General features: G+C 45.7%; 1 protein-coding gene across 3 annotated transcripts in view; it reads left to right on the top strand.

The window, feature by feature from the left end:
* The window catches only part of CIT (citron rho-interacting serine/threonine kinase), a gene marked incomplete at both ends in the record, with an annotated part of 148,240 nt that overhangs the window by 62,341 nt on the left and 58,309 nt on the right, over positions 1-27,590 (top strand). For 2 of the 3 annotated variants that reach the window (XM_084253330.1, XM_084253329.1), the window contains 9 exons: positions 10,391-10,496; positions 11,405-11,548; positions 12,773-12,892; positions 17,233-17,403; positions 17,659-17,709; positions 18,220-18,273; positions 20,475-20,615; positions 22,505-22,630; positions 25,919-26,014. In XM_084253330.1, the coding sequence (XP_084109456.1) occupies positions 10,391-10,496; positions 11,405-11,548; positions 12,773-12,892; positions 17,233-17,403; positions 17,659-17,709; positions 18,220-18,273; positions 20,475-20,615; positions 22,505-22,630; positions 25,919-26,014 (1,009 nt within the window). The remainder of the gene's footprint in view (positions 1-10,390; positions 10,497-11,404; positions 11,549-12,772; positions 12,893-17,232; positions 17,404-17,658; positions 17,710-18,219; positions 18,274-20,474; positions 20,616-22,504; positions 22,631-25,918; positions 26,015-27,590) is intronic. The other variant, XM_084253331.1, reaches the window with a different exon arrangement.

Genomic DNA, 27,590 nt, shown 5'->3' with positions numbered 1-27,590 from the left:
TTTCTCATTGTCAAGCACATCTTGTTCCTCTTGCCTTATTCTGTTCTCTATTTAGACTGTGCGTGCTTGCCTGGCGGGCCTGGCAGGACCACTCTGCCGCCTTCTCGTTCGTCTTAAAGATACCTTGAGGAAATCTAATCCAAACGCTCCTAGCCTAATCCTGAAGATTAGGCTCCAGAAGCTCAGTCGAGTGCGTCTTTTGCTGGCCTGCACGTTGCAAATTTGCATGGTTACCTCGGATCCCTTCAGAAGACAGTAACTGACTAAATGGTGCTGTATGTTCCCAAGCTCCACGCCAGCTTGGCAGCTCTGCCTTTGCCTTAGTGAATTTCTCTCCGTTCTCTCTGCTTCACTCTTCTCTCGTCTCCTGACCTCTCTCACCTCCCTTTCTCTGACGAGCTTCCTGGAAGAATAACCTACATAGCTGCCTCTTTTGCAGCCTCTCCAGAATTTACTGCCTCTACAGAAATGACACCCTACCCCCAGAGCCAGCAACTTCCACCTCGCCTCAGGATCCCGCATAATGCCACATTTGCCTTGGAGCTTTCTGCTTTCCTCCCTCTGCGGCCCGGGAACTTGGCCTCCTACCCACAGTTCATTATCACAGTGAGCCGCTCTTCTTCCTTTTCCGTGGGTGTCATCTTCTGTCCCTGGCCCTTGAAATGGACACACTACACCCCAGAGTTCCCTCCTCCGTTCTCATTTTAGCCTGTTCTCCCGGGCCTCCCTCCCAGCGTGCACTACTCCTGTCCTCTTCCTGCTTCTCAAGGAGCTCAGGATGCCCCTACATGCTAGTTGGGCTCCTCACTTCATTTCAGAAACTGCCTCTTTCTTTACCATTCTAGGCAAGAAAACGGTGTCATTTTCAACCCTTTTCTGCCTCCCCCGCCCTCAATTGCCGCATCCTCTACGTTGTGCCCCTAGGATGGCACTCGCCTCTCTGCCCATCTTTCTGTCCTCACCCGCTCCCCCTCTCTGACTTGCTTAGAGTATTGCAGCCATCTCCTAACGTATCCCTCTGCCTTCAGTTTCCAGGCTCTCATCCACTCTCTACTAAGGGTGGAATTCTTCCAAGGCACAGGTAGGATGATGTCACCCTCCTGCTCAGACCTTGAGTCACATCACACTGTGCACGGAGCTCACGGCTTCTCCTGAACTCGGCTTCGGGTCTGGCATGCCAAGACCCCAGCCTGCCTCTCAGATGTACCTCCTGCTTGTCCCCTCTGTCTGGCCAGGCTGCTCAGAGCTTATTGAGGACAGGGGCCAGGTCTTCCACCTTTTGCCTGAAATGATGCCTTGCCCCTGGCAGGTCTTCAGTAACATTTGTTGAATTGAATTAGACTAAAGTGGCCAGAGATGAAGCCAATTCATGCACAGTTTATACAACTGCTAATGGAAGCTGTCATCTGTTGAGCACTTGCTGTGTGCCCAGAGCTATGCCAAGTGCTTTACCTGCAGGAATCGTTGCGTCCTCACAGTATTGCCCTAACTTTACAAGGCATCTGGTATTATTCCCATATTATAGATGAGGGCACTGAGGCTCGGCAAGGTGAATTTATTTTCCTGAGGTCTTGCAGACAGTAACAAATCTAAGACTTAGCCTCAGGTCTGATGCCTGCAAGACCACTGCACGACCCTAGTGCTAATAGCAGTGACCTTGCTAGATGGTGCAGCACTAGCCTGATAATTGAGGTCAAAGAGCTGGACTTTACTGAGTGCTCACTTTGTACCAGGCACTTCCTAAGCATTTTCATTTAATCCCAGAACAACCCACTGTTTTGCAAATTAGGAAACTGATGCCTGGGAAGCTCCAGCAACTTCTTAAGTCCACACCCCTTACACATAGCAGAGGATGGCCAGCTTCCCCAGCTGCAAGGCTTATAGCTGATAGAAGCATTTAACTTTTTAAAAAACATTTCTTGATTTTTTTACAGCCCAGGCTTTGGATCAGAGAGACATGAGTTCAAATCTTGGCTCCATTCCTTGCTGACTGCTTAAACGAGGCATTTAACTTCTCTCAGAAGGATGTGTCAGCTACATACTGTTCCCGCCTGGAGCCAGCTGGGTATCCGTATTGTATTTGTTGTTGTTAACTTAGGAGTGAGGATGGACCTGGGGTGCTTTGGACTCTTCCTGTCTCCATTTTATAAAGGCATCTTGCTGCTTTCTGCCCACTGAGAGAATCAGGCTCCATGTGGGGTGCCTGACAGATGTCCTAACATCTCCATCCAGTTTTTCACTCTGAAAGGAGTCCGTGACGTTAGACCTGCAGTGTCCATGAAACATGCTTGAGGCTTCTAGTAGGATCCAGGTCCTGGGGGTCTGAAACTGGGTGCTACAGAAGGAGGAGTTTTTTGGTTTGTGCCCACCAAGATATCTCACTCTCCCCTTATACTCTCTCCAGGAGGTGAGCGTGTGTGTCATCATGACAGTGCTGTCCCTGAACTAAGGCTGGGCATCTCCTATGTGAGGGCCAGAAAGCCTTCTCAAGCCAGCATGGATTCAGCACACTTCTTGTTTTAGTTTCCATTTTCCCACTGTGACCTTTAAACTGAGGTTGCCTGGAGCACAGACGAACTGGGCAAACCATCCATCCATCCATCCATCCATCCATCCATCCATCCATCCATCCCATAACTGTCCATCCATCCATCCATCCTGTATCTGTCCATCCATCAATCCATCCCATATCTGTCCATCTGTCCATCCATCATCCATCCCATATCTGTCTGTCCATCCATCCATCCATCCATCCATCCATCCATCCAATATCCTCCATCTATCCACCCATTCATCCATCCATCCATCCAATATCTGTCCATCCTTCCATCCACCCACTTATCCATCCATCCAATATCTGTCCATCCTTCCATCCACCCACTTATCCATCCAACCAATATCTATCCATCATCATCCATCCATCCATCCATCCATCCATCCATCCATCCATCCATCCAACAAACATATTGTTCTAGGTCTGTGCCTAACTGTACCAAGATAAACTGCCCTCATGAAGTTAATACTCTGTTGGGGGGAGACAGAGGATAAATGAGTTCATAAATAAGAAAACTGCAGATGTTTAAGGGCTCTGGAGAAATCAGAACCTTGATTGGAATGACCGCTATCAGCCCTGAGGTCAGCACTAACCCTTGGGTGTCCAGTAAACAGGAGGAATGCTGGGGGGCTGGAGCTCTGGGATGCCTGGGGGACATGGCCTCACTCCAGTAGGCAGGGCCCTCGGTGTGGATTTCACTATAATCGCAATGACCAGGAAGCTTTTGCGGAATTTTGAGAGGGACATGGAATATCTAGTTCTCATTTTACCAGGGTCCCTTTGACTGGTCTGGTGTTTCATAGGATGAAAGAGTTGGATTCAGGGAAATAAGCTAGGTTATTGAAGCCATCCAGGACAGAGGTTGAGGTATGTCAATGAAATTAACCCATAAAACTAGGCACTACGCAGAGCTGGGGTCTACTTTAGAAATCATGTGAGAGGCTATGCTTTTATTAATAACATGATTTTTATTAAATGATTCTTGAGTTACATATTAATCACTCCAAAGCAAATGTTCTAATTTAACTGGAGAGCAGTGGTGGAGAGTGTGTTGTACGCACGTGAATGCATGCGTGCGTAGGGTGTGTGTGTGTGTGTGTGTGTGTGTGTGTGTGTGTACAGAGAGTGCCCCAAAACTCTGAAACTCTTTAAGAGTGCATTATTTTGCTATTCCCAGGTGTCCGGTATAGCCATTGTTTATTTTTAAATGAGTTTAAGAAGTTAGTTCATAAATTTCAGAATGCTCTCGATCTTAAAAGCCAATATATTTTTGGAACAGAATGCTGATGAGTTTTTTATTTTTTTGAACCATACCGCATCTTGCGGTAGGGTGTATTTTTAGTGCTGTTGGCCACAGTTAAGGTAGGGCTCTCAGTGGAGCTAATTTTTATTCCCTCGTTTTAGCCTCAAATATCCATTCTCTGTTATCTCAAAAATATCTGTGATTTGTGATCTGTGTGATTTGTGATCTGTGCAGTGGTTTGATGGTATCTGTTGCAGTCTAGGGGTCTTCTTCCTAGGGGAAAAAAATGAATAGCTTGATGCTGATGAATGATCACCATTACAGTTGTGATTAGTACCCAGTACAGCCTGGCTTTTGGGATGGAAGTACAGGTCGTATTCTCCTTTGGTATAAAATATTCTGTTAATAGCTTTATTAAGGGATTTTTTTTGAGTTATGTAGTAGTATTTATAGACATTGGGAAAACTGCCACCTTCCATTTTTTTCCTCAAGTATTGTGGTTCCATGTAAAGCAGGCGTTAGGTCCTGTCTAACCCGTTTTAAGAAAACAAGTTCTTTCTGCTGCAGCCGTAATAATGACCGAGCCCAGCCTCCCCTCTGTGTCACATAGCATTGCCTCTATTAATACTCTCTGGGCCTCTATAATTATAAAGCAGATGTGTATATCAGGAAGAGATGTTGATTTCAGAGTAAATTTTTCTAGAAAATAGAAGCTGGAAAAAAAGGAAAACCCAAACTTGGCTTCGTGCTTGAAGAGACAGCACTGCTGTGTGTGGGTGGGTGGCTGCATGCACCCGCTGCTCAGAAGTGTCTTTTCTCTCCATGGGGATAACTGGCTGTGTATCAGAGACGTGGCCAGGGGGAGTAGGCAAGCAACGTGTGGGCAGCCGCATGTTCTTTTATTAGTATCCTCATTGTACTGCATCTCATCCAGCCCAGGGCATGAACCAGCCTGAGCCTCTCAAAATCGGTACCGTTTCCTGTTTAATTAGCCTCCTGAGCCTCTAAGTGACAGAGGGAAAGTTGCTCTGGGCTGGGGTTGAGCCAGTTCTGGGGATGGCTGTGGACAGACCTGGCATGTGGAGGCTCTCAGGTATCCTGACTGTCCTGGCTCAGGTCTGTGGTTACCCTGCCAGGCTCGCCTCCGTTCATGGATAGAAATTGCCTTCCTTGAGTGGTCGGTTTCCTTTTCTCCGTGGCCTCTGCAGAGCTTCTCTGGGGTTTGTCCAAGGTTGTGCTACCAAGAAGCAGCAGGGCTGTGATTTGAACTGTTGGTTGCAGAATCAAGCTTCAGCTCCCCACTCACTGCCCCACACCTGCACAGTCATCCTGACGTGGTATGGAAAGGCCATAGGTAAGTGATCCTGAGTCTCAGAGCCATGGGCTCACAGTCCCCACCTCATAGGACCACTGGCGATTGTCCGAGATAACCCATGGACCCTCGAGGACAGTGGCTGCGATAGTAAATGCTCCACAGTTGTGCTCTGCTATTGATGATGAAAGTGGTGGCACTAGCTCCTATGTGCCTGCTTCCTGGGGACAGGAACTGTGGCTTTCTTTCCAGCCTCTGTAGCAGGGTTGCTCAACTCGCCGCTGTTGACATTTTGGCCAGGCAGTTCTGGTGGGAGGTTGTCCTGTGGATCGTAGGAGTTTGACTAGGGTCTCTGGTTTTCTCCCCCTAGAGGTTAATTGTGTACCCACCCCAGTCATGGACATTAAAAAAGTCTCTGGACATTACCAAATGTCCCCTGGGGGCAAAAAATTGTCTCTGGTTGAGAATAGCTGGTTCATAGGTACTTTTTCATGGGGTGATAGGGTTTTTTATATTTATGGAAATAGGAAAGGTTTTAAATTCACCTATCTTTCTGTTTGTCTGTCTGTCTGTCCATCCATCCATCATCCGTACATGCATATCAACACAGTCACTTTTAGAAGGGGATCAAAAAATATTTGTTGAAGTTTGAGAATTTTTAGAAGAGAATTCTTGGAAGACTTTAGTTACCAGGTAGACTCGGTCCCTATTACTTTATTTTAATTTTTTTAAAGATTTATTTATTTATACAAGCACTGGGTACAGTCAGAAGCACAGGAGGATGAGAGAATTCACCAGAGCCAGAGTGGGGAGCAGACCAGGCAGAAGGACTGAAGTACACTGCTGAGGGGAGCAGTGGGCGTGGCAGGAGAGGTCTGCGCACCATGTTGGACCCTCCCTGGTGGCTGGGGATTGAACCAGCACTGCAGAGGCTGCAGGCAACTTCTCAGCCCAGCGCTCAACTGCTGCACTACCAGGGAGGCCCTGTCTCTATTACTTTAGAGTTCTAACCAGTTACGGGACTTTTTGCAAACTTTCCTCTAAGCAACAGTGGCATAGGCCCTTTAAATAATAATGCCACACTTGATGAAATGGCACTTTTTAGGATGGTTTTAGACCAGCAGAGTTGTATTTGAAGAGGACAGGGCTGCCTTTGGTAACAATCCGGTGACTCCAAGGTGCTTTTTGGACTGAATCTCTTTAACTGTGACTTACATTATGGTCAGTTCTAGACTAACGGGAATGTCAGCAATACTTTTTCATTGCTTTGAAAGTCAGAAGGACAGTTCAGGGAGATCCCAGAAAAAGAAAATAAGCTGTGATAATATTTTAGGATATCTGTCTGGGGGATCTGTTCATTCATGCAGTACATATTCAGAGTTTACCTTTGGTGCTAGTGAGTGCTTTGCCCTAAGTGCCTAAAAGAAAAAGAACTTGAATATAAATATGAAATCAAGCCATACCTGTCTCCAGTATATTTTTTTTGGTAGAAATTCATGGAAATAGCATATTTTAGTTGACTTAATTAGTAAAATTGCATAGTAGGGGTAGTATTCATTCATTGTTGAAACCTGTACTTCGTTTTGAAATGTATAGCCCACCTTGATTAACTTCAAAATTAAGGAGGGAGCAAAAGCCCCTGCAACCAAATGGCCTGGCCAAAATCCACCTGGAACCAAGTGCTGGAATAGTCACACTCTGAGTTTTAAATGCTAGACCCTAAATCACAGCGGACTCATCCTTCTAATTAGGACTTGATTCTCAGTCCTCGCTGTACCTGGCTTACTTGGTCTGCTTGGGTCCTGGACATTTTTTTTAATACTTAATTTTTAAGTTTTAGGATTACAGCAACACTGAGAGGAAGGTACAGAGATTCCTCAGATACCCTCTACGGTATGTCTGTTATGTCAGCAAGCCAACGTGATGCCTTGTTACCTCCCAGAGCCCAGTGTTTACACCACAGTTCATCTTGTCCATCCCGTGAACCTGGACAACCACAAAATGACATGTGTCCTTCACTGCAGCCTCACACACAGGCTGTTTGCACAGCCTGACGACTGTTTTTTTTTGAACACTTCAGGCAATTCTGACTTGCATCTGGGTTGAAGACCAGGAAAATTCCAGAACATTGTGGTGACCTTTTGCCTTCTATCCTCCTGCCTAGTGCTCCAGGACCGTTATTGTTTATGGGATTGTTGCTCCAAGCAGGGTTTAGTCATAGCATTCTTACCATAGCTTTTTTTAGATGAGATTTTAATTTTTTCTAAAAAAAAGAAAGAAAAGACTTCTTTAGCACCTTTATTCTGAAGAGCTCTTAATTGCTGTACTTAGAACTTCTAAACAGTGAACATTTGTCAAGCATCAAAATAGCAGAATGAGGGAGTTGGACCTCGGGGATGAGAGGGACGGGGAGGCTGTCTCACCATCTCCAGGGAGTGCAGCGGGCGCGAGCCATACCGCTCCCCCATTCTGGGCTCTATTAATGAATGACCTAGATATAATTTTTGTGAATAAACAATCAGTTTTGTCCCCAAAGCAGGGCGCTTTAAACATGAACACTGCTGGAGCCAGTGCTCTGAGATGTTAAGTTCTGAGAGCCATTTCCATGCACCCCAGGCCCCATGTCCTTCTGCCTCTGAAGGTGCCGGCTTTCTCTGGGGTGCAGAGAGCAGGGTCCCTGCTGTCATCCTGACTCATGTCAGTGCCTGTGACTTGGTGACGTGAGGGTTCCGGATTATCAGGTTACTGCGGGACCAGGGGCCCTGTCTGTGGCTTGTTCCTCCTTCCCTGGGGGGCTTGGAGTGTCTTCTCTAGCCCACCCAGCAGGTGCACCCAGGAATGAGGGGACAGCAGAGGCGGCTCAAAGCCATGCCCAGCAACCCATTTCCTCTCAGATGAAAAAGAAAAACAAATATGTGTTTGGGCTAGACTTAGGGAGGAAACAGGCTGGTGAGATGCAGAAGTTGGTTAATTTTTTTTGCCAACAGTGAAATTTTAAAAAAGATGTATTTCTTGATTTCAATTGCTGTTGCCTATTCTTATGAATAATCAGCATTTGTTTTAATGTGAATAACAGCACAGAGCAAATTCAGCCCCCTGAGTCTCACAGTCTCAAGCTACTGTTTTAGGCCTGTGAAGCATGTGCTGTTCACACCGATTCATGGGTGGTGATGATAAAAATCGACAGGGTAACAGTGACGGTTGACATTTATTGGATCCTCACAACGGACCAGCCACTGTGCAAGAGGCTTTACCTGGGTTCTTTCATTTAATCCCTGCCAGAATTCTTGGAAGCAGGTGGAGAATTGTTCCCATTTTACAGATGAGGAAACAGGCTCAGAGTGGTCACAAGGCTAGCAAATGGCAGGCCAGACCCATCTGCCTCTTTTCACTCAGCTGCCCTGTAGTAGGTGTGTAGGCCGCTGCCTTGAAAGCGTCGCCAGCCAGCACTGTCAGCCAGCCCTGGGTAAGACGTGCATGCCCATCCGCAACTATCGCCTGCAACTCTGTGGTCAAGCGACAAAGGCTGGGCTGTGGGGCGGGGGTAAGCTGGGCTATGCTCATCCCTCCTGGATAGCAGGTACCTCTGTTACTCCAGCCCTGCCCTTCACCAGTCCCAGTGTTCATGCCCAGGGTGTTGGCTGTCACCCTACACAGGAACTGGCATTTCTGCCCATAATGAACCGCTTCTAGGGATGAGGTAAAGTTACATATCCCTGACTGAGTATGTCCTTTTTGTGGCCAGAACATTCTAGTCCATTCTAGTACACTCTATGAGGTCACGAGTTACTCAGGTGCACCGAGTCAATCTCCCTGCCCCCACTGTCTGTTGAGTTCAGCGGAAACTGTAGATTAACTCTCAGGTTACTTAACCTTCCTGGGCCTCAGCTTGCTAATCTGTAAATCAAAATACTCCTCGTTTCTGCCTCACAGATTTGTTGTGGGGAATGAAGAGTTAGAACATGTTTAGCTCAGGACAGAACCAGGCAGGTGGTCATTGCTCAGCAAGTGGATGAGTTCCCTGTGGCTGCTGTAACAACCACAGGTTTAGTGGTTTTAGAAAGCACCCACTTATGTGACAGTTCTGGACTGGAATCAAGGCACAGACAAGGATGTGCTCTCTGGGTCCTTGAGGGGAGACCAGGTTTCCTGGCCCTCTTCAGCCTCTTGAGGCTACTCACACTCCTTGGCTCCTGTCCCCTTCGTCCATCTGCAAAGTCAAAAGCATAGCCTCCTCTATTCTCTTTCTTTCTCGGTCTGACTCTGACCTTTATTCTGTTGTCACATCTCCCCTCCTCTGCTTCCAGCTTCTAAGAACCCTTGTGTTTATTTTGGGCCCACCCAGAGAATCCAGGATGACCTCCCTCCTCAAAACCCTTAATCGCAACAGCATCTTTTTTGCCATATCAGGTAACAGAGTCACAGGTTTTAGGATTACCATGTCGACATTTTGGAGAAGGGCATTATCCAGCCTACCGTGATAAACCTTAGCTGTTTTTGTAAAATGGGACAGAATCAAACTGGCTAGCTTGAACATGGAGTAAGCAATACTTTGGTCAGTAGAGGAGCAAATGGCATTTATTGAGCACTTGCTGTGTTAGCTGTGTCCTGCCTTGGGGCCTTTGTCTCTCTTTTCTCCTCTCTCTGGAAATTGTTTCCTTCCAGAGCTTTGGAGGACCAACACCCTGAGCAAAAATGTTACCCCCTCAAAGAAGTCTTCCCTGGTTATCCTTGCTTAAAACATGCCCCTGACCCATTTCTTCTAGCATCTCATGTCACCCCTTCTCCTCCTTTAACAGAAGTTGCTTTTGTTTGGGTGTCTGCCTGATGCATTCTCTTTCCCCCTGTGAATGTCTTGTTCACTGCAGTGCCAGGGCCTGGAACAGTTTCTGGAACAGAATAGTTGAACAGTATCTAGCTGTTGGGTGAATAAGTGAATAAAGCCATGTGGTTACAATGCTGAGCCTTTAATGCTCACTCTCCCCTGTGTGGTAGGTATTTTATTATCATTTCACCTGGTAGCTATGGAAACCAAGGCTCCCAGTGGCTGAGTCACTGCCTCAGGGCAGGCAGCTGAATTTGCATGCAGGCCCACCTGCTTCCAGAAGCTTCTTCCTTCTACCTTTCTGCCTCCTGGCCCAATGTCATTTGAAGCTGCTTGAGCAAACTCTGTTGAAGACCCCCCAAGCTCTGTCAGATCTGTTCTCTCTGCTGCGGTGTGTGAACGCAGCTCTCCAGGCCCATCTGCTGGCCACCTTGATGTTGGTCTTCTTCTCTCTAGGTCTGTTGTGTCGGGTCTGGACTCCCCTGCCAAGACTAGCTCCATGGAAAAGAAACTTCTCATCAAAAGCAAAGAGCTGCAAGACTCCCAGGACAAGTGCCACAAGGTATTTATTTCCGCAGTCGGCCTCCCTCCTTGCTCCAGGATCCTCCCGTCAATATATGCCAAGGGACCTGCCTGGTGCCGCTGCTGGCGCTGAGCCACCTGATCCAAACAGAGCGAGCGAGGCACTCCCGCCCCCGCTGAAGTCGCGCCTTCGGTGGCAGCTCAGAGGGATGTGAATTCAGGCCTTGACGTTGCCGTAAATCCTTTAAATCTTAACCAGAGGAGGCCCTGGATTTAAAACGGCCCGTTGCTCAGCATGACCCAGCCAGATGTCTGCTTCTTCCGGCAGGTGGTGTGGGTCCTCACCTGTGGCTGAGATGCATCCCATCAGCTTTGAGTGATTCGAAGTCTCTCTTCCTAGTCTTTTAAAACTCCTGCTTATGTAACTGCGGCCACTGCGTTGATTATGCGCAACGTCTCTTAACACTCACTGTTCCTGCCCAGGGGCAGCTCTCTGGAAGCTTCTAAAAGTCACTGCTTGCCTGAGACTCCTGAGTGCAGACGAATCCATAGCTCCTTGCACTGTCCTGGATTTATCTTCTAGATCTTTGCAAGGAGATGGGGGGGATCAAGATGGATTTGGGATAAAAGTAAAGTGACGTCTGCAAAAAACAAACCCAAACCAAAAAAAGCAAACAGGTGAAAAATGGTGGTGGCTTGCTTGCTCACTGGGTTAGAGAAGTGACCAAGTGTGAACCGAGACGTGAATGAGAGGAGTGACTTAGCATTGTGACTCTCCTTACGAAGAACTGAGCTCTCCAGGGCGAAGAAACAATGGTATTTCCACCCCAGCCTTTGGCGAATTAGCCCCAGCCTTGACCACCAGGTGGTTTCGGAGGCTACTTGAGATTTGTTTGCTCCTAAGGAGCCTCTGCGGGCCCTTTTAACCTGTCGATGTGTTTATTTCAGATGGAGCAGGAAATGACCCGGTTACATCGGAGAGTGTCAGAGGTGGAGGCTGTGCTTAGTCAGAAGGAGGTGGAGCTGAAGGCCTCTGAGACTCAGCGATCCCTCCTGGAGCAGGACCTTGCTACCTACATCACAGAATGCAGTGTGAGCCTTCCCCAAAGCCCCCTTCCTCGGAGGTGGCAATTCCTGTTGTGTGTGTCTCATCCTGTTTCATGACAGCTTCATGAGGCACATCACAGCTAGTGACAGGCAAGAGAGCAGGAGCACACAGGAGCTCCACCTGTGATTGACAGAATAGGAAGAGGGGCCTGAGGTCCCAGAGAAATGACTCCAGGCAAGTGCAGGGAGGCTGCGGAGCCTGGAGATGGGAGTGGCCATCGTGGTAGCCAGCCGCTCAGGGTCCTGAACATCTCCCATCCCAACCTCTGTGGTCCACGTCGTGTCCCACATGATCAGCCTCGGGAACCAAACTCCCAAAGAAGCACACAAAATGTATTCTGAGTCTGCCCAAAGTCAGTTTCCCATCAACTAGAAATCAGTGCAGCAACCAGAGAACTGAGTCTTGAAAACCCAGACCCTCTGTCATTTCTTACCATGTGACTTGTTTTTCCCCTTTCCTTCACTAGAGTAGACTGTCTTCATTGTCTTGTTGAAATTTTCATTCAGGTGTTTTTTATAATGTGCACAATGAAATAGTCTCCAGAAGTTGAATCACACCTTTTCCAGGTTGTTTTCCCACACGGGAGAGGAAATCTCTTGAACGTGGCTGATTTAGAATAATGCTATGTTTCCATTCCAGATTTTGGCTGTTACTCAGCTCTGTAACTCAGATGTGTATTTCAGTGCCGCTGAAGTGTTGAGGGGGCTTTATGGATGAAAGGTGTCCAGGAAATGTAAACCAGTAGGTGGCAGGTAGACTGCTTGGAGTCTTTAATGACAACTGGGCAGAGAACGAAGATGTTGCTACCTTGAATGAGGCAAACATCCTTGCAAGTCTGCCAATAACTAATATACCAGATAAGACTCTGTCACCTTTCAAATAGCGGTTGTAACAACCGAGAGAACTCACTAGTTTTTAGTCCTGAACCTATAAGTAAGTATCTGCTGGGACAGGGAAATGGTGATAGGAGACAGGCTGATGCAGTTAAGGGCTGGACCCATGAAGTCACAAGATCCAGAGGATGTTTCTTGAACCCAGGGTTTTTACAGGATGAAAACTGGAGTCAGCAGCCAACCGGAAACTGTCAACTTTGGTCCGTCACCTGAAGCGTCTTGGTGTCTGCGCAGCAGCTTGCAGCTCCCTTAATGAACCTTTTCAAACACAGCAGAATCCACAGGGCACCCTATTAAAATTTTTGCTTTCCGCAGAGCTTAAAGCGAAGTCTGGAGCAAGCACGGATGGAGGTGTCCCAGGAGGATGACAAAGCGCTGCAGCTTCTCCATGATATCAGAGAGCAGAGCCGGAAGCTCCAAGAAATCAAAGAGCAGGTATGATGCCCGCCTGCCTGGGAGCAAGGCCGGAGCGCTAATTCAGGAGAGGCATGCTTGAGAGGCAGAGGGGGAGAGAGAGAGAAAGGGGGGTAGGGAGAGAGAGAAGTATGTAGGTCATTTGGAAACTTTAGCTTTCCTGTGATTTATATAAACCAGAGAGTGCTTGTTCTAACTGCTCTTGACGCCTGCACCCCATTATGGCCACTCTTTTCAATTAAAGGTGTAGGTTGAGAGCAAGATGGGCAAACTTTGGTCTGGGGCAGATCTTGCCCACCACCTCTTTTCCATGCCCACAAGCTAAGGATGATGGTTTTTGTTTTTAAACGATTAGGAAAAAAAAAATCAATATAAAGGTTTCATGACATACGAAACTTTATTGGACTTTAAATGCCTGTGTCCATAAATAAAGTTCTGGCAAGGCATGACCATGCTCACCCATTTACAAACTGTGCCTGTGCTTACCATGGTGGCAATCGTGACAAGACCATACATAGGGCCTGCAGAGATGAAACTTGCTTACTGTGTAACTTTTCACAGAAAAACCTTGTCAACCTCTACTTTAGATTATTAAAATGTACATATTTTAAAGATTTTTTATAGGGTTTCAGATGTACTTTAAGTTTTTGAGAGGAACCAGGAGAATGCATACTTTTCCTTATATAAAGAGTTGTTGGGGGAAAGAAAAAAAGAACACATTTTTAAAAAGTCGTCGGAGCAGTTAAGGCCAAGTTAGAATTACACGGCAGTGCCCAGCACAGAAAGCCATCCCCGTGTGCAGAAAAGAGAATCGAGACCTTTAAAAAGCCCACTCCTTCCCCCCACAACCCCATTCTGAAAATGCTTTCTTTTAGATGGTTCATTTTTATTTTGCCTCATTGTTTCGTTTTTAGCATGGATTTTTCTGTCCTTTGAAGAAACTGTAAATAGAAGCTTTAATGAAGAAATGGCAATGAGCAATTGGAGAGCTGAATTATCAGCTGCCAGGCAACTCTCATTCACTTCAGAAAATCTAATGGAAACAGTGATGGAAATGAGTGTTTTTGTCTCAGGGCAGCATGAGCGTAGCCAACCGGGCAGTCCCGATGCAAGAAACTCCTACGAATAATTTGATCCATTAGCTATTCTTTGAAGAAAGAACTATTATTTGGGGGTTTTGTTGGCACACTCTTCCACCTTAATATTTTTAAATGATTGGCCATTATCCTCTTGCTCAATAAAAATGTTACAAATAAAATTACCTAGGAAATGTTGCAATCTGGTGGTTTGGTTGCTGGAACAATACTAATCTTGGAGATTTTGAAGGTGACCCGTACAGTTTGAAAAGTCTGCTTTGCTAGTTGACTCATGCCCCTTTTAGCAACATAGCTTTCATCTTAAAAGTTTCAAGAGGCAGGATTCGCTCTCCCCCATCGTTTCAAGGTGTTTGGAAATTTGCTTTTGATGACATCCTGGGGAAATGAAAGCTGTGTCTGGCCACCAGAGGGAGCAGCTGGTGTCCACGAATTCTGTAGCCAGAATTACCAGGACATTTTGAAACGGTCGACACCGGTGGTTGAGTTCAGAGAAATGTCTTTTATGATTCATACCACAGTTGGCATGCCTGTGGAGTTTTAGATTTAGTGACTGCTAAAAGTTCCACTGGGGAGATGAAAACTCAGTTTCAGATTTTACTTCTCATCAGAAGGATTTATTAAAATGACTTTGGGTAAGTTTTGTGAGAGCAGGATGTTTGCGATCCAGGAAAAAGCATTTAATGCTTTCAGCAAACTCCTGGTATTTGGTTTGCATCGTATCGATTCCTCCCAGATTTGGCATTTATCCCCCACTCTTTCTCTCCAAAGCCAATTTCCGTGCAGCTATTTATTTATTTTTTAATGTTTTGCTTCTGCTTAGCCACCTCCGGGAGAGGATTTGGATGTGGCTTAAAATAAAGACAACCAGGAGTCTCACATGATAGCTTGATTCACGCATCGGTACTTGCAACTGCTGACTCCCCTGTTCCGGGTGCCCCCTCCTCTGAAGGGAAAGGGAAGTGGGGGTAACAGAGGTGTTTGTGTTGGGGGATTTCTGACTGAATAGGACCATGTCTGGTACTTCCTTGCCACAAAATACAGTTCAGAAGACCTGTAAGGTGTCTCGGCCTTGGAAGGTGGTCCCCCTTCCCTGTTCTGTTCCCTGCAGCACTTACCTGTACCCCAGCCCATGCCGAGATAGGATGGTTCTTACTCTGCCACCCTTGGAAACAGACTTGATTATCTTTTCTCAGTTTTTTTTTTCCCGGAAGCAGGGATTTGGTTAGCTGTTGGGTTTGTGCGGTTTCCTTGGAGCACCCAGCAGAATGACTGCTGCCCACAAACGAGGTAGTGTTCTTTTTGATGCTTGTAGCAGGACGGGGCCCCAGGTCCTCAAGAGCTGGCAGAGATGTTGCTGGCTTCTTGCCTTCCTCCCCCTGGGTGCTGACAGCTCCGAGGAGAGACGTGATGGAGGATGACTAGCTGCTGTATCCCTGCTCTTGACAAATACATTCCCTTTTGGCTGACATAAGTTGAAGAAAGAAGAAGGAGTTTGAAGACAAACCATGTCCAAGATTTTCTTTCAGTTTTTTGCTTCCTCTGCAGTTGGGTGTGTGCGCCTGTGGCCAGGGCCTGCTTCCCAACAGGCACACCGGGCCCAGTACGCAGGGTGGACGGGACTTTGAGGTGCCCATAAAGTATATTAATTATTATTTTCTTCTCAGAAGAAAAAAGACAGACTTTTAGGCCAAAGAAACTGTTTTTATAGGAAATGTTAATGTATTTTATGTTACACGAACACTGTTGTAAAATGTACTTTCAGGTTTTTTTTTTATTTTGGTGGCGGAAGAAAGGGGGAGTCCAAGAAGGCACCGGGCCCAGGCCACAAAAGACATATTTTGATTCTGACTGAGGGGTCTCGAAAAACCCCAAGTAATGGATATGCTCCCTCTGTGAGCTTACACAATCACGAGCATCTCATAAAGACCCAGCCGCCCACGTCCCCTGCAAGCCCTGGTGCCCTCCTGACCTCTAGCCTTGCCTTCAGTAGCAGTGGGGTAGACTACACTCGGCTCGCTTTCCCCTCTTTCCCTTATACCAGTGATACAGAGGGTGGTGTGCTGGGTGAAAATGATCCCAGAGGCTCTGTTTTCATAAGAATGGCACCTTCTCTTCAGTGGGTGCTAGGGGATGCCTGTTACAGTGGGATGGAAGATTTACTTTCTATCCTGTTTTTTAAAAACTAAAAAAACCACCAATATTTTATTGGTTCAAAACATAGCTGTGCTCAGATGATGCCTCTTCATTTATTTCTTGGGAGGACACATCTTAGAGCTGTTCACCATGTGTTGTCAGTGCCAAAGACAGTCTTGATTGAATTCCTTGTTTTTTCATTTCGATCCCCCACCCCGTCCCTTCCCAGGCATCTTGGATTGGATAAATGCTTGTTCGTAATCCGTATACATAATGAGCTTTGATTTGCAGATAGAGAACATTTTCATACCTTGCCCCAAAGTTTTTGAAACACTTGTCCATTCCTCTGGCATATCCAGTTTTGAAAAACCTCAGTCCAAACATCTAGTTTTGATTTTAGACCTGCTTTTTGGGAAGGGTCGGACTGTCTGGATCACTGAAGGGTTTGCCTAAGGGAACAAGATAACTTTCTTTTTTTTTTTTTGAGTTTTTCTCCCAAGTTATTTTGACCCGAGCCAGTGTCTTCTGGTGCTTCCAGATTTCTGGGTGACTTGCATTTCAAGAGAAATGTTAAGTTCATCATTCAGTTTTGGGCCTGGAAAAATTAATGGTGAGAAACTGAGACAATGAGTTTCACCTTCCAAGAGTCTTTCCTCTGAGATCCCATTTACCCCTTTGTGCCCTATGAAGGGTTCATTTTAAAACTAGGACCATATCTAATGGCGTTAGGAGCACATAACTTCTAAAGGATAAATCTGTATAAATGATTACCCTTGGAGGAAAGTTGCACGTAAGCAGTTTATCCCGGTTGTTTAAAGAGCATCCCTTTTCAGCTCTCCCGGGTCACAGTGCCGAAGGTGCTGTGTTTACTGTGTGGTGTTACTTGCGCGAAGCATCTAACATCAGGCTCACGTGTTCCCAATGGTGTTACTAACGATGCATCTTCTACCTGACAGCGCTTTAAAGATTTCCCGTTCTTTTCTCCCATCCTCTCCCCTGGCTACCTCTCTGCTCTCCTTGTCTCCAGGTCTGCCTGTCTCTTCAGCACGTCTCCCCTCTTCCCTCTCCACTTCCTGTCTTTTCTTTCAGGGGTTCTAAAGCTCACCTTTCTTCCATTTGCCTGCTCTGTAGGAGTACCAGGCTCAAGTGGAAGAAATGAGGCTGATGATGAATCAGCTGGAAGAGGACCTCGTTTCCGCAAGAAGACGGAGCGATCTCTACGAGTCTGAGCTGAGAGAGTCTCGGCTTGCTGCCGAGGAGTTCAAGCGGAAAGCGACAGAGTGTCAGCACAAGCTCCTGAAGGTAACCCGCCGCTGCCCGAACGCGTCTTTTCAGTAGAATCACAGGTGATCTTAGCCAGAATGACGGGACTGCTAGCTTACTGATGGGGAAATAATGGAATACCCTGGAAGACTCCCAGTCTTGACTTGTGAGAAGATAGCTGGTCATCATCATTATTTGGGTCACAGTGATCAAGAGAGGTATAGCTGATAGTGTTGTCTGTAAGGTTTTAAGGTTCCTGAGATTTCCCAATATATTTTCTCTCTTAAATTACAGGCTAAGGATCAAGGAAAGCCTGAAGTGGGAGAATATTCCAAACTGGAGAAGGTATTTTCCATCATCTGATCTGCGGTCTTCTAAATGTTGCTCTCCCCAGCAGCTCACTGGTTAAGGACACTCTACACTCTAGCATTGAACAGAAAACTCTCTTGCGGGTTGATTGGGACCGCCAAGGTCTGGGTAACCACGTTTAGGTTCAGCTGTGGTCCTGAAAGTAGTAAAAGAAACCTTGATTTTTGTAACGCCTGCTCACAGTAACAAATCGGCCCAGGTACTTAGTAACTCAGGTGAGTGTTCCTGCTGTCTACACTTGGGGAGACTGTGATTCTCTTCCTGCCATTTGTAGTTGCTAGTTCTAGAAAATTGTTAACATGGAGTTTGCATAGGGATTGTCAAAGACATCTATGGGAGACCACTGTCTTCCTCTCCATTAGCAGGTATTGAAGAACAAAACCAAAAGGCCCCACAGAAACTTCGAGAAAATCAGACTGCAATGAATATAATAAGACCTTAATGATGATTTACCTCTTGCTTTATTTCCGGGGCTTTTAATTATAGATCAATGCCGAGCAGCAAATCAAAATTCAGGAGCTCCAAGAGAAGCTGGAGAAGGTAAGCCTGAGGTGAATTGGGGGAATGTATTACTCTCCCACCTCCCCCCATTTCCAAATACTTTTATCTTGTCCTGGAGCATGAAAGATGAAAGAAACAGAATTAGTCACCCAGAGCTGAGGAAAATGAAGGGGAGTGAGCTATTACCTGGAAATATCAGAGTTCTGGATATACTTTTCCTTTTGAGACTTGTCAGCAGTATTTATTTTTAAAAACCAAGTTGTATGAGACTCTCAAGTAAAAGTTCTAATTATATTACGACAGAACCCAGGAGGCTAGCTTCTCTCCCTCCAGGGGCCAGGCTCCACATTTTGCACATTTGTAAGAGAGATATGTGCTGCTCACGATACAGACTGTTCTCAGTCCGAAGCGCATTCCCTGCACCGGAAGGCAGGCAGGCTGCAGGAGCCCTGGCCTCGTCCTCTGGGCCGTTGCGTGATTGTGCTTCTGAACTGGTGTGAGCTGGCCGGGTTTAATAGAGCCCTTTCTCACTTGTTCTTTTCTTTTTTTAACTCTGGTAAATAACCACTGACATGAAGTTGACCATCTTAACCGGTTTAAGGACAACGTTCAGTTCAAGAGTGCTTAGTGCATTCATGTTAGCTTAGTGCATATCTTGCAGCAAATCTCTAGAACCTTTTCATCTTACAAAACTGAAACTCTATAACTGCTGAACAGTAATCCCCCCACCTGCCCCAGCCCTTGGTGATCACCCTTCTACTTTCTGTTTCTGTGATTTTTGCTGCTTTAGATTCTTCTGTGGGTAGAATGGTATTTGCCTTTCTGTGAGTGGCCTATTTCGCTAAGCACTTTTTCCTTGAGGTTCATCCACATTGCAGCAAGTGACCCTCCCTTTTCAAGGGAGGATGTGTTCCTTCCTTAATATTCCGTTGTAGGGCCACCCTGGTAGCCTGGTGGCCTGGTGGACTAGGGGTTAAGTCTCAGCACTATCACTTCTACAGCCTGAGTTCAATCCCTGGCCAGGGAGCTGATCCACATGGCGCAGATGACCTACCCTGTCTTGCCCGCTGCTCCCCTCAGCAGTGTATGTCAGTGGATCTGCCTGTTCTGTTCCCCACTCTGTCCCTGGTGAATCCTCTCACCGCCCCCACCTCTGGCCTGTACCCCAGTTCTACACACACACACACACACAAAGATTCCATTGTCTCTATATATTACATTTTCTTTCCTATTCATTGGTCCCTTCCTTTCCTGTTCTTGAGCTCCCTAATGAGAGCCTCTGCTGTCCTCTTTTAACGAGAAGCTCTTGAGGATTCATGTTTTTATCTGAGTGTGATGTAAGTCGCAAATGTCAGCCCCAGATGTAATTTAAAGTTTTCTTGTAGACACATTAAAAAAAAAAGTAAAATAAGTGGAATTATTTGAATGATGTCATTCAGTTAACCCAGCATTTCCAGAATATTAATATAGCCTATCAGTATTAAAACATTCACACTGCTCCCGGCTTTAAATGAATTCAACTTAAAAAAAATTAAAAATTCATTTCCCAGCCACATTTCAAGTGTTCAGTGGCTGCTGTGTCCAGTGGCCGCTGTGTCCCATGCTGGCCAGTGCTGGTCTGAAAGGTGAAGCTTCCCCCCCCCCCCCACTTCTACAATTTTTAATTTAAAGCAGTAAATGTGAGATTGTTTGTCTCTTACATCAGATCTTTGCTATGATGCTGTCAGATCTGTAGTCTACTGAAGACCCAAATAAAAACTAATTTCAAAAGATTCAGCTGTATTTTAAACATGGATTTAGAAAACCACGGTTGGTGTGGCCTTTCAGAGGTATTTATTTGAAAAAAAGTTTATAAGTTTCATTTTGTTTTTTTGGAAAGTAACACAAATTAACAAGGGAGAAAATTAATGCTTCCAGGTAAATACATTAACATCTGGGTAGATCCATACTTCTAGATCTTTCTGTTCACATTTACTATGTAGCATTGAATCTATTGATGGTCTGATGCATCATTATCTTCTCTATCCCACGAAAGAAAAAATGTCAGTTTAACTCTAGGATGCGTTCTAAATTCAGTGTAGCTCAGAATTGATGACGGTCAGAGAACAAGATGAGTGTTGATATGTTTTGAAGAATGGAGATTCTGTATATTCTCAGTATCACTTGCTTTTTCTAGAATTGTCACCACCTTCTCTCTGTGATTCAATTTGGCCCCCTCTCCTGTTCTTCTCTCCTGGTAGGCGGTAAAAGCCAGCACAGAGGCCACTGAGCTACTGCAGAATATCCGCCAGGCCAAGGAAAGAGCCGAGCGTGAGCTGGAGAAACTGCAGAATCGCGAGGACTCTTCCGAAGGCATCAAAAAGAAGCTGGTTGAAGCCGAGGTGAGCAGGGGGCCTCTGGCTGACCCCGCTCCTAGGCCCAGCGTGGCCTTGTGTAAAGGATTCTGCCCACCAGCCCTTGGCTGCACCAAGGGGAGAAATGGCCACCCCTTGCTTGTGTCTGACCAGACCTTTTGCCCTTCTACAAACTCCTGTGGAACTCGAGAGGCTCAGAAATGTTTCCCCCAGAGGGGGACCGAGATTGGTCACAGCAGCTTCAAGTAGGATGATGTGCTGATAACAGCTTTTTCTTTCTGTTTGTTTTCCTCTGGCCTGCTGGCTAGTCTGATGGTATTTATGTCAATATAGATGAGCTGTAGCTCTGCCCCAAGTTTCTCTTTTTCTTCCCTCTGTTTCCTTGCTTTTCCTGGGCTTCTCCCATGGTGCTAACAACAGATTCACTTTCAAGGCTGCAGCTGTTACCGTGTGTTGGTGACTCCCAGATCTGTATTTCTGGGCCTCTCCTCTTCTTAAATTCTTTGTTGTTGTTGTTGTTGTTAAAATCATTTATATAATTACACAGGAAATACATGAGTGTCTTCTCAGTGTCAAAGCTTACACAGTACCGAAGATTATAGAACAAAATGTGACACATCCTATTCCTCCTCTCCGCCTCTTCCGACGCCTTGGTGATGGTTTCTCGGAGTGGATGTGCTAGTTGGTTCAACTATCCCTCTGTGGCTGGGCCTTCTGCTTTCCCTGTCATGGGGTGGCCATGAAGCTCCTTGCACATGTCTCTTTGGGCCCGTCCTCACCCACGTCCCAGGCCGTGTTTCCCTCTGCTCCCAACCTTCTTGACTGAGTGTCTGAACAGTACATCGAATCTAGAATGAACTGTTTCTTCCCCCACAAAGCTGGGTTCCCTTCTCAATTTCCTCCTGCCAGTCAGAGTCACTACCATTCATCTGGTCACCCCAGCCTTGAAACCTTGACATCATCTGCTTCTCCTTGGATCCTGTCACTGAATGAGTCATGCCACCCTATAAATATAGCCACACACCCCCCCCACCCCCGACTGCTGGCCACTTCTGTAAGCACCGCACAGGCCAGGCCCTCTTCCTCTTAGCTGAGCAGGTATGGTAATTTCTTGGTCTTCTGGTTCCTGTCTCTCCTTCCCAACTAGCTCATACAGGCTCAGACTTGTGGACCTCAACCACAAGGCTCATCAGTACCCTCTGCCCCATCCCAAACCTTCCAGGGCTTCTGTATATCTTAGGTGCACCTCTCAGCCCAGTATCTGAAACTCTAAACCCTTTAATCTGCAAATGTGTCCCTTTCACATTTTCTCCTGCTCCTCCTCCCCAATATATCTTATGTGGTAGCCACTCTGGCTTCACCTGGGGCCTGAGCTGGCTCTCCACCACCTCTGAAGCACCTGCCTTTGTCGGGAAAGCCTTCCATCCTCCTCGCCTGCCTTCCCCACCCCTGCCCACCCTCTCCTGGCCCTCTCCAGAGCTCACATCTACTCTGCCTCTTTCTCTCACCTGTTCAGCTAAGTCCTGTCTTCTGCCTGCCACCTCCCACAGTGCTCCATACCTACTTACCCTATGGTTCTGCCCCCTCTTAACTTATCTGATGTTTATTTGTGTTTATCTTCTCTTTTCAAAGGACAGGAATCATGTCGACTTCCTTCTGTGTTTTCCAAGGTGCCTAGGGGGGTTCTTTGCAGATAGTAGGCGCTTGGTAAATATTTGAATGAATGAATGCACTCTTGTAATCTACACCACTGAATCCTGGAATCATAGTCTTCTTTCTTTTACTGTTGCTTCGGTGCCTGAGACTTCTTTTCCTGCCTGGAGTGTGTACTTCCTGAGGGCTCTCTCCCTCGGTATAGGCATTGTGCCCATAGTGGTTTTGCCATTAAAACTCTCTGATTGATTCATGACCTACAGGAACGCCGCCATTCTCTGGAGAACAAGGTAAAGAGGCTAGAGACCGTGGAGCGTAGAGAAAACAGACTGAAGGATGACATCCAGACAAAATCCCAACAGATCCAGCAGATGGCTGATAAAATTCTGGTGAGCAGGAACGAAAGTTGAAAAGTTGAAAGCTAACAGGTTAGAGGTTGCAGAGGGAAGGGGGTAAAAAGGATTAACACCGTAACAGGGGAGGTGTCCCCGAGTAGGTGAAAGAAAAGAAGTGGTTTTAGCCCTAGAATAGTGTGATAACCAAACGTGGGACATTTCCGCACTGGTCAAAAGATCCATCAATATTATTTTTTGCTCTGTTTGCTGCTGCCTGACATTTTTCAGTCCAAACGCGCACACTCTGTCATTTCCAATGCATTTTTTCAGGAGCATTTACGTACTTCTCTCAGCAGAGAAGTACATGTGGCCATTAATTTTGCAATGCCAATTTAAAAAAAGCCATAGGGACTTAGTCCTTTAAGCTCGAAACCCAGATTCTTGCACTTGGAGAAGAAAGAAATTAGTCACGCAGAGTTGTTTTTCTCAGTATAGTATTTGTCAGAGATCCGTGTTCACCCACTCACTTTCTCTGCCTCAGTTGGTTATTATTATTATTATTTTCAATTTCCTTAAACGTAGCAGGTCTTTTTTCAGGCTTGTAATCTTCACGATTCTGTTTTCGGCTCTGTTGACCAAATTAAATCAAGGGAGGCTCGGGTGGTCCTTGCAGATGTACTGAAGTATTGCCCCTGCCAGAGGGGCAGGCAGGTGAACCTTTATAGGGCTCTCCCTGGATCTCGGGCCCAAAGCAGAATGCGGTGCCGCATTTGGGAGCCTAAGTGATGATTTGGAGTCTGTTCCTTAGCCTCCTCCTCCCAGCCCAGGAGACTGGAGTAGTCGGCCTTGCTCTCCACCATAAGGGGGCAAGGTTTTGAGCAGGGTCACTTCATCCCCTCTCTCTCTCTCTCTCTATCTCTCTCTCTCTCTGCGCATCACTTCTGGGAAATGAGTCACCAGCAGCTATGTGACCTCAGTAGTGGCCAACTTACAGGCCTGTGCTTTAAGCCAAAAGGGGGCAAATAACCCTTCATAACCTTACATTTCTGTGTTTTTGTACATGTACACATATATGGGTGCTCTTGGGCAAACAGGTAAAGAGAAACTGGTTAAATTGTTTTTTGCTTTGACACCCAGTCTTCATATATACGTCTGCGCACGAAGGCAAATGTGACTGTTAGTCTGCTCTCTCTGTTCTCTTGTTCTGTCATCCAAGTTTCTCTTGGCAATTGTCAAGTGTGGAGTGAAGTTAGATCCCGTTGAGATGCCACCACCACTCTCTCTTGCTTGGTACAGACAAAGTGGCTGAGTCTCTTGTGGTTGCACAGTGTTTCTCTGTTTAATGGTGATGTGTTCATTCATTCATTCAACAAATATTTAATGAGCTTCTACTATGTGCCAGGCACTGTTCCAGAGGCTAGAAATACAGCAACCAACCACAGTGTTTGCATCACAGGACTGAAGAGTTTGAGCCAATACACCTAGAAAAGATATGTTTAAAAAATGACAACAACAACAAAAAATGCCAAACTGCCAAGAAGTCAGATTTTAGAATTTCTGCTGTTCCAAAGGTTCATTCTCAATGAAAATGTTGGAGTCCAGAGTTCTGCAGTCTTGCCTGCTGGGTTGTAAACTCCCAATCATAGGTAGACCAGAAATTTCATCTTAAAGTTGTCAGAGTTTTGGACCCAGTTTTAGGATTCTGACTTCATTCCCGTGCTATGTTATGAGGACTGAAACTAAGAAAAGATGATTATTGAGTGATTTCTAACATGAAGAAAACGTAAGCAGATTTCTTTGTCTGAGCGTGTCTTGCCACCTGCCTGAGTGCCTTTGTGGTTGTGACTTCGTTTAGTAGAAGGTTCCTTCTGCTCCAAAACCCTGTGCTTAGGCCATGAAGCATATGGGACATGGGCAAAGAATGGTCTTTGATACTGTTCTATAATGATGATGCTTGGAAACACACCCTCCTCTCCCTACCCTTCCCCAGTGTCATTTGTCTTAAAATATTTGCTCTTCTGATAAGAATTTTCCAAACAGATAGTTGGGGTTCTCATTATAGCAAAGTCTTTTGCTTTAAGAGAAGTCATTGCAGGGACCCTTTAGTACACATAAAGCCCAGAAAGTATGTTTTTATTAATTAAAATCCTGTTTATAGTCAACTTTTCAAGATCACATCTGTTAGATTGCAATAGAGCTTGTGCACCTGGTCCTATAATCGAACACTTTAATGGCCCTCAAAGCAAAGTCAATGCTTGTAGACTTTAGAATTTCAAAAGCTTAATCAGTAACATTTTCTGTGCATGTGAATCTGAACGTATTTTTTTCTTCTCATTTTATGGACATATCCTGTATAATTTCCTCATTCTCCAAAATTCTCATAATTACTTGCACTTCAAAGAAAAATTTCAAATAATGTGAAGAGATGAAAACTTGGAGTAATGACTTTTGATATTAGTAATTAACTAATGGGTCCAGATTCATAAGAATTAGATGCAGATATTTGCATTTAGAGACTGTTCCAGTGAGTTGAATGCTGCCTTTTATAAGATCTGTACATAATACATTGGCAAATGAATTGGTATGATTTTCAAATGAATTAAATTTTATTTAAAAGCAAAGAAATTAAAAGAATGAAGAGAACTTTAAATTGGAGCTATTGTACATTACTCCAAATTTTCTTCCCATTGTTAATGTATGTGCATCCATATTTTTGTCATTATTATCAGTGTGTTTTATGTTCCGCTTTGTTCCCATTAGCGTTGCATCATATAAACACGATACCATGTGAGCATCTTCCACATACCAGTTAAAATAAGCTTTCAAAACTCAAAGTATTTGAATGGTAACATTAGTTTTCCTTCTTCACTAGGGTTCTTGAGCAATAATGTTGTTAATGGGGGAAAAATGAGTTTTTTGTTGTCATCAATTAGATTTACCTTTAAAATAGGATCACTTCTCATTGAAGCTTTCATGGCAGTGAAAATGACCTGAGACTCAAGATAGTGGTGAGGGGCTCTGTACTAAACTTTCAAATGTTGCCTTGTTCCTCTTATTTCTCTATGCAGAGATGAAGAACTGCCTTTGTTTGAGCTGTCCTGGCAGGTTTCTGCTCCCAGCCCACTAGCTGTGTGTGTCTTGTGTGAATCCTTGGACTTGGAAAACCCAGGGCCAAGGCTTGGTGGTAGTTTCCTTCCCAAGATGCCTGAGGGCTAGCAGTGAAGGAACAGATGCCTGTTACCTATGGTGCCTGTGCCAAAGTCATGCTTCCTGTGAATGTCTAACATACACTGGCCATGTCCTGCCCTTTGCATACCTGACTGTCTGTCTTTTTGTGTCCAGGAGCTAGAAGAGAAGCACCGGGAGGCCCAGGTCTCAGCCCAGCACTTGGAGGTGCACCTGAAACAGAAGGAGCAGCACTATGAGGAAAAAATTAAAGTAAGATACTGTGGGGTTTTTTTTGAAGATTTATTTATTTATGCATACAAGAACTGGGGTACAGGCTAGAGATGGGGAGGAGTGTGAGAGGATTCACTAGAGACAGAGTGGGGAGCAGAACAGGCAGACTGACCGAAATACACTGCTGAGGGGAGCAGCGGGTGAGTCAGGAAAGGTCTGCTGTACCATGTGGGTAGCTCCCTGGCTGGAGATGGAACTCGTGCTGCAGTGGCTACAGACAGCTTCATAGGTTGCATCTTAACCCCTTGCGCCACCAGCAAGGCCCAAGATACTGTATTTTTTTTTTTTTTTTATTTGCCTTGGTATTCCTTCTGTAGCTCTGTAACTGGGCAGGGAGACTAAAAATGGTTACCAGGTCAGAACCACTCTCATCATTTCTGGTCCTAGCACTTGCCACCACAAACGCAAACAAAGGGGTTTTGGTGTAGCAAAGGGAAGAAGAACAATTTATTTTAACTAACAGGGTAGAGGGAGAGGGAGAACTAACAAGGTAGTGTGAGGCAGAGAAGGTCCAGCTCTGCCCTGTGGTATGGACTAGAGCTGTAGGTACAGGAGCTAGCAGGGTGCAGCAATATCTGCCATCTGGAGTCAGGGCCTGTGGTGCCCCAGGGCAAAGCTTTACCAAGTCCTGCCAACAATGGGACAATAGGTATGGCAGAGGTCTGCTGATGCTGAGGAGAGGGAGCCCTCCTCCTGCCCTGGGAGTGAACATCTGCTAGCTGCCCAGCAATGGCAGAGCTCATGTGTATGGTACCCTTTTAAGGCTCTCAAAATGGCCACTTAGCTCCACCCCCTTTCCATTAGCCCCGCTCACTTAGGATGTCGTGGCAGAGACCAGACTCCTGGCACTGCACAGGTGTTGTCCTCTCTGGCTTGGGCAGTATCTGGATGTCAGGTGGTGGACTTTGGCCTCTCATCCTGTGGGAAAAGCACTGTGGTTTGTGCCCAGCCTGGGCGGCTAAGCCTGCTGCCCCTGGGTCTAGGGAGTGCAGGATTTAGTTGCCCCTGACATGCTCCAGCAGCTCTGTATAGTTTCCCTTCTGGGGCATTTTGGGCCACTTAATGATCAACCAAATAACTGTTTAGGGTAAATGTTACCTGGGCCCTGATATGGGAAACTTGGGATATTACTCATGTACGGTTTGGGTATCTGTAGTTACAAAAAATTTGTCATGTATCTCAAGTCCATCTTTAAAGTATTTTTTTGGCCTACTGTCATTCAATCCATGATAATTTAGATTTAGCCCAGGCTCATCACATTCTTTGCTTTCAATATCCTTCCTGTATCTCAGATTTGGGATCCTATACCTTTGTTTAAAAATATATCCTTGAGGACTTTCTTCAGTGAAGATCTGCTGGTGATAAGTTCACTGTTTTGTTTGTCTGAAAATGTCTTTATTTTTTAGTCTTGGAAGATATCATGACTGGGGATAGAATTCTAGGTTGGCAATCGTTTGTAATAATGCTCTTGAGAATATTCCATTGACTTTTGGTTTTTATTGTTACTATTGAGAAGTCAGCTGTTAAACTGTTGCTCTCTTTCGAAGTAATTTAG

This window comes from Talpa europaea (assembly GCF_964194135.1).
Source record: "Talpa europaea genome assembly, chromosome: 14".
Lineage (NCBI taxonomy): Eukaryota > Metazoa > Chordata > Mammalia > Eulipotyphla > Talpidae > Talpa > Talpa europaea.
Note: the sequence above shows the minus strand (reverse complement) of the source record. Positions and strands in the feature narration are given on the sequence as shown.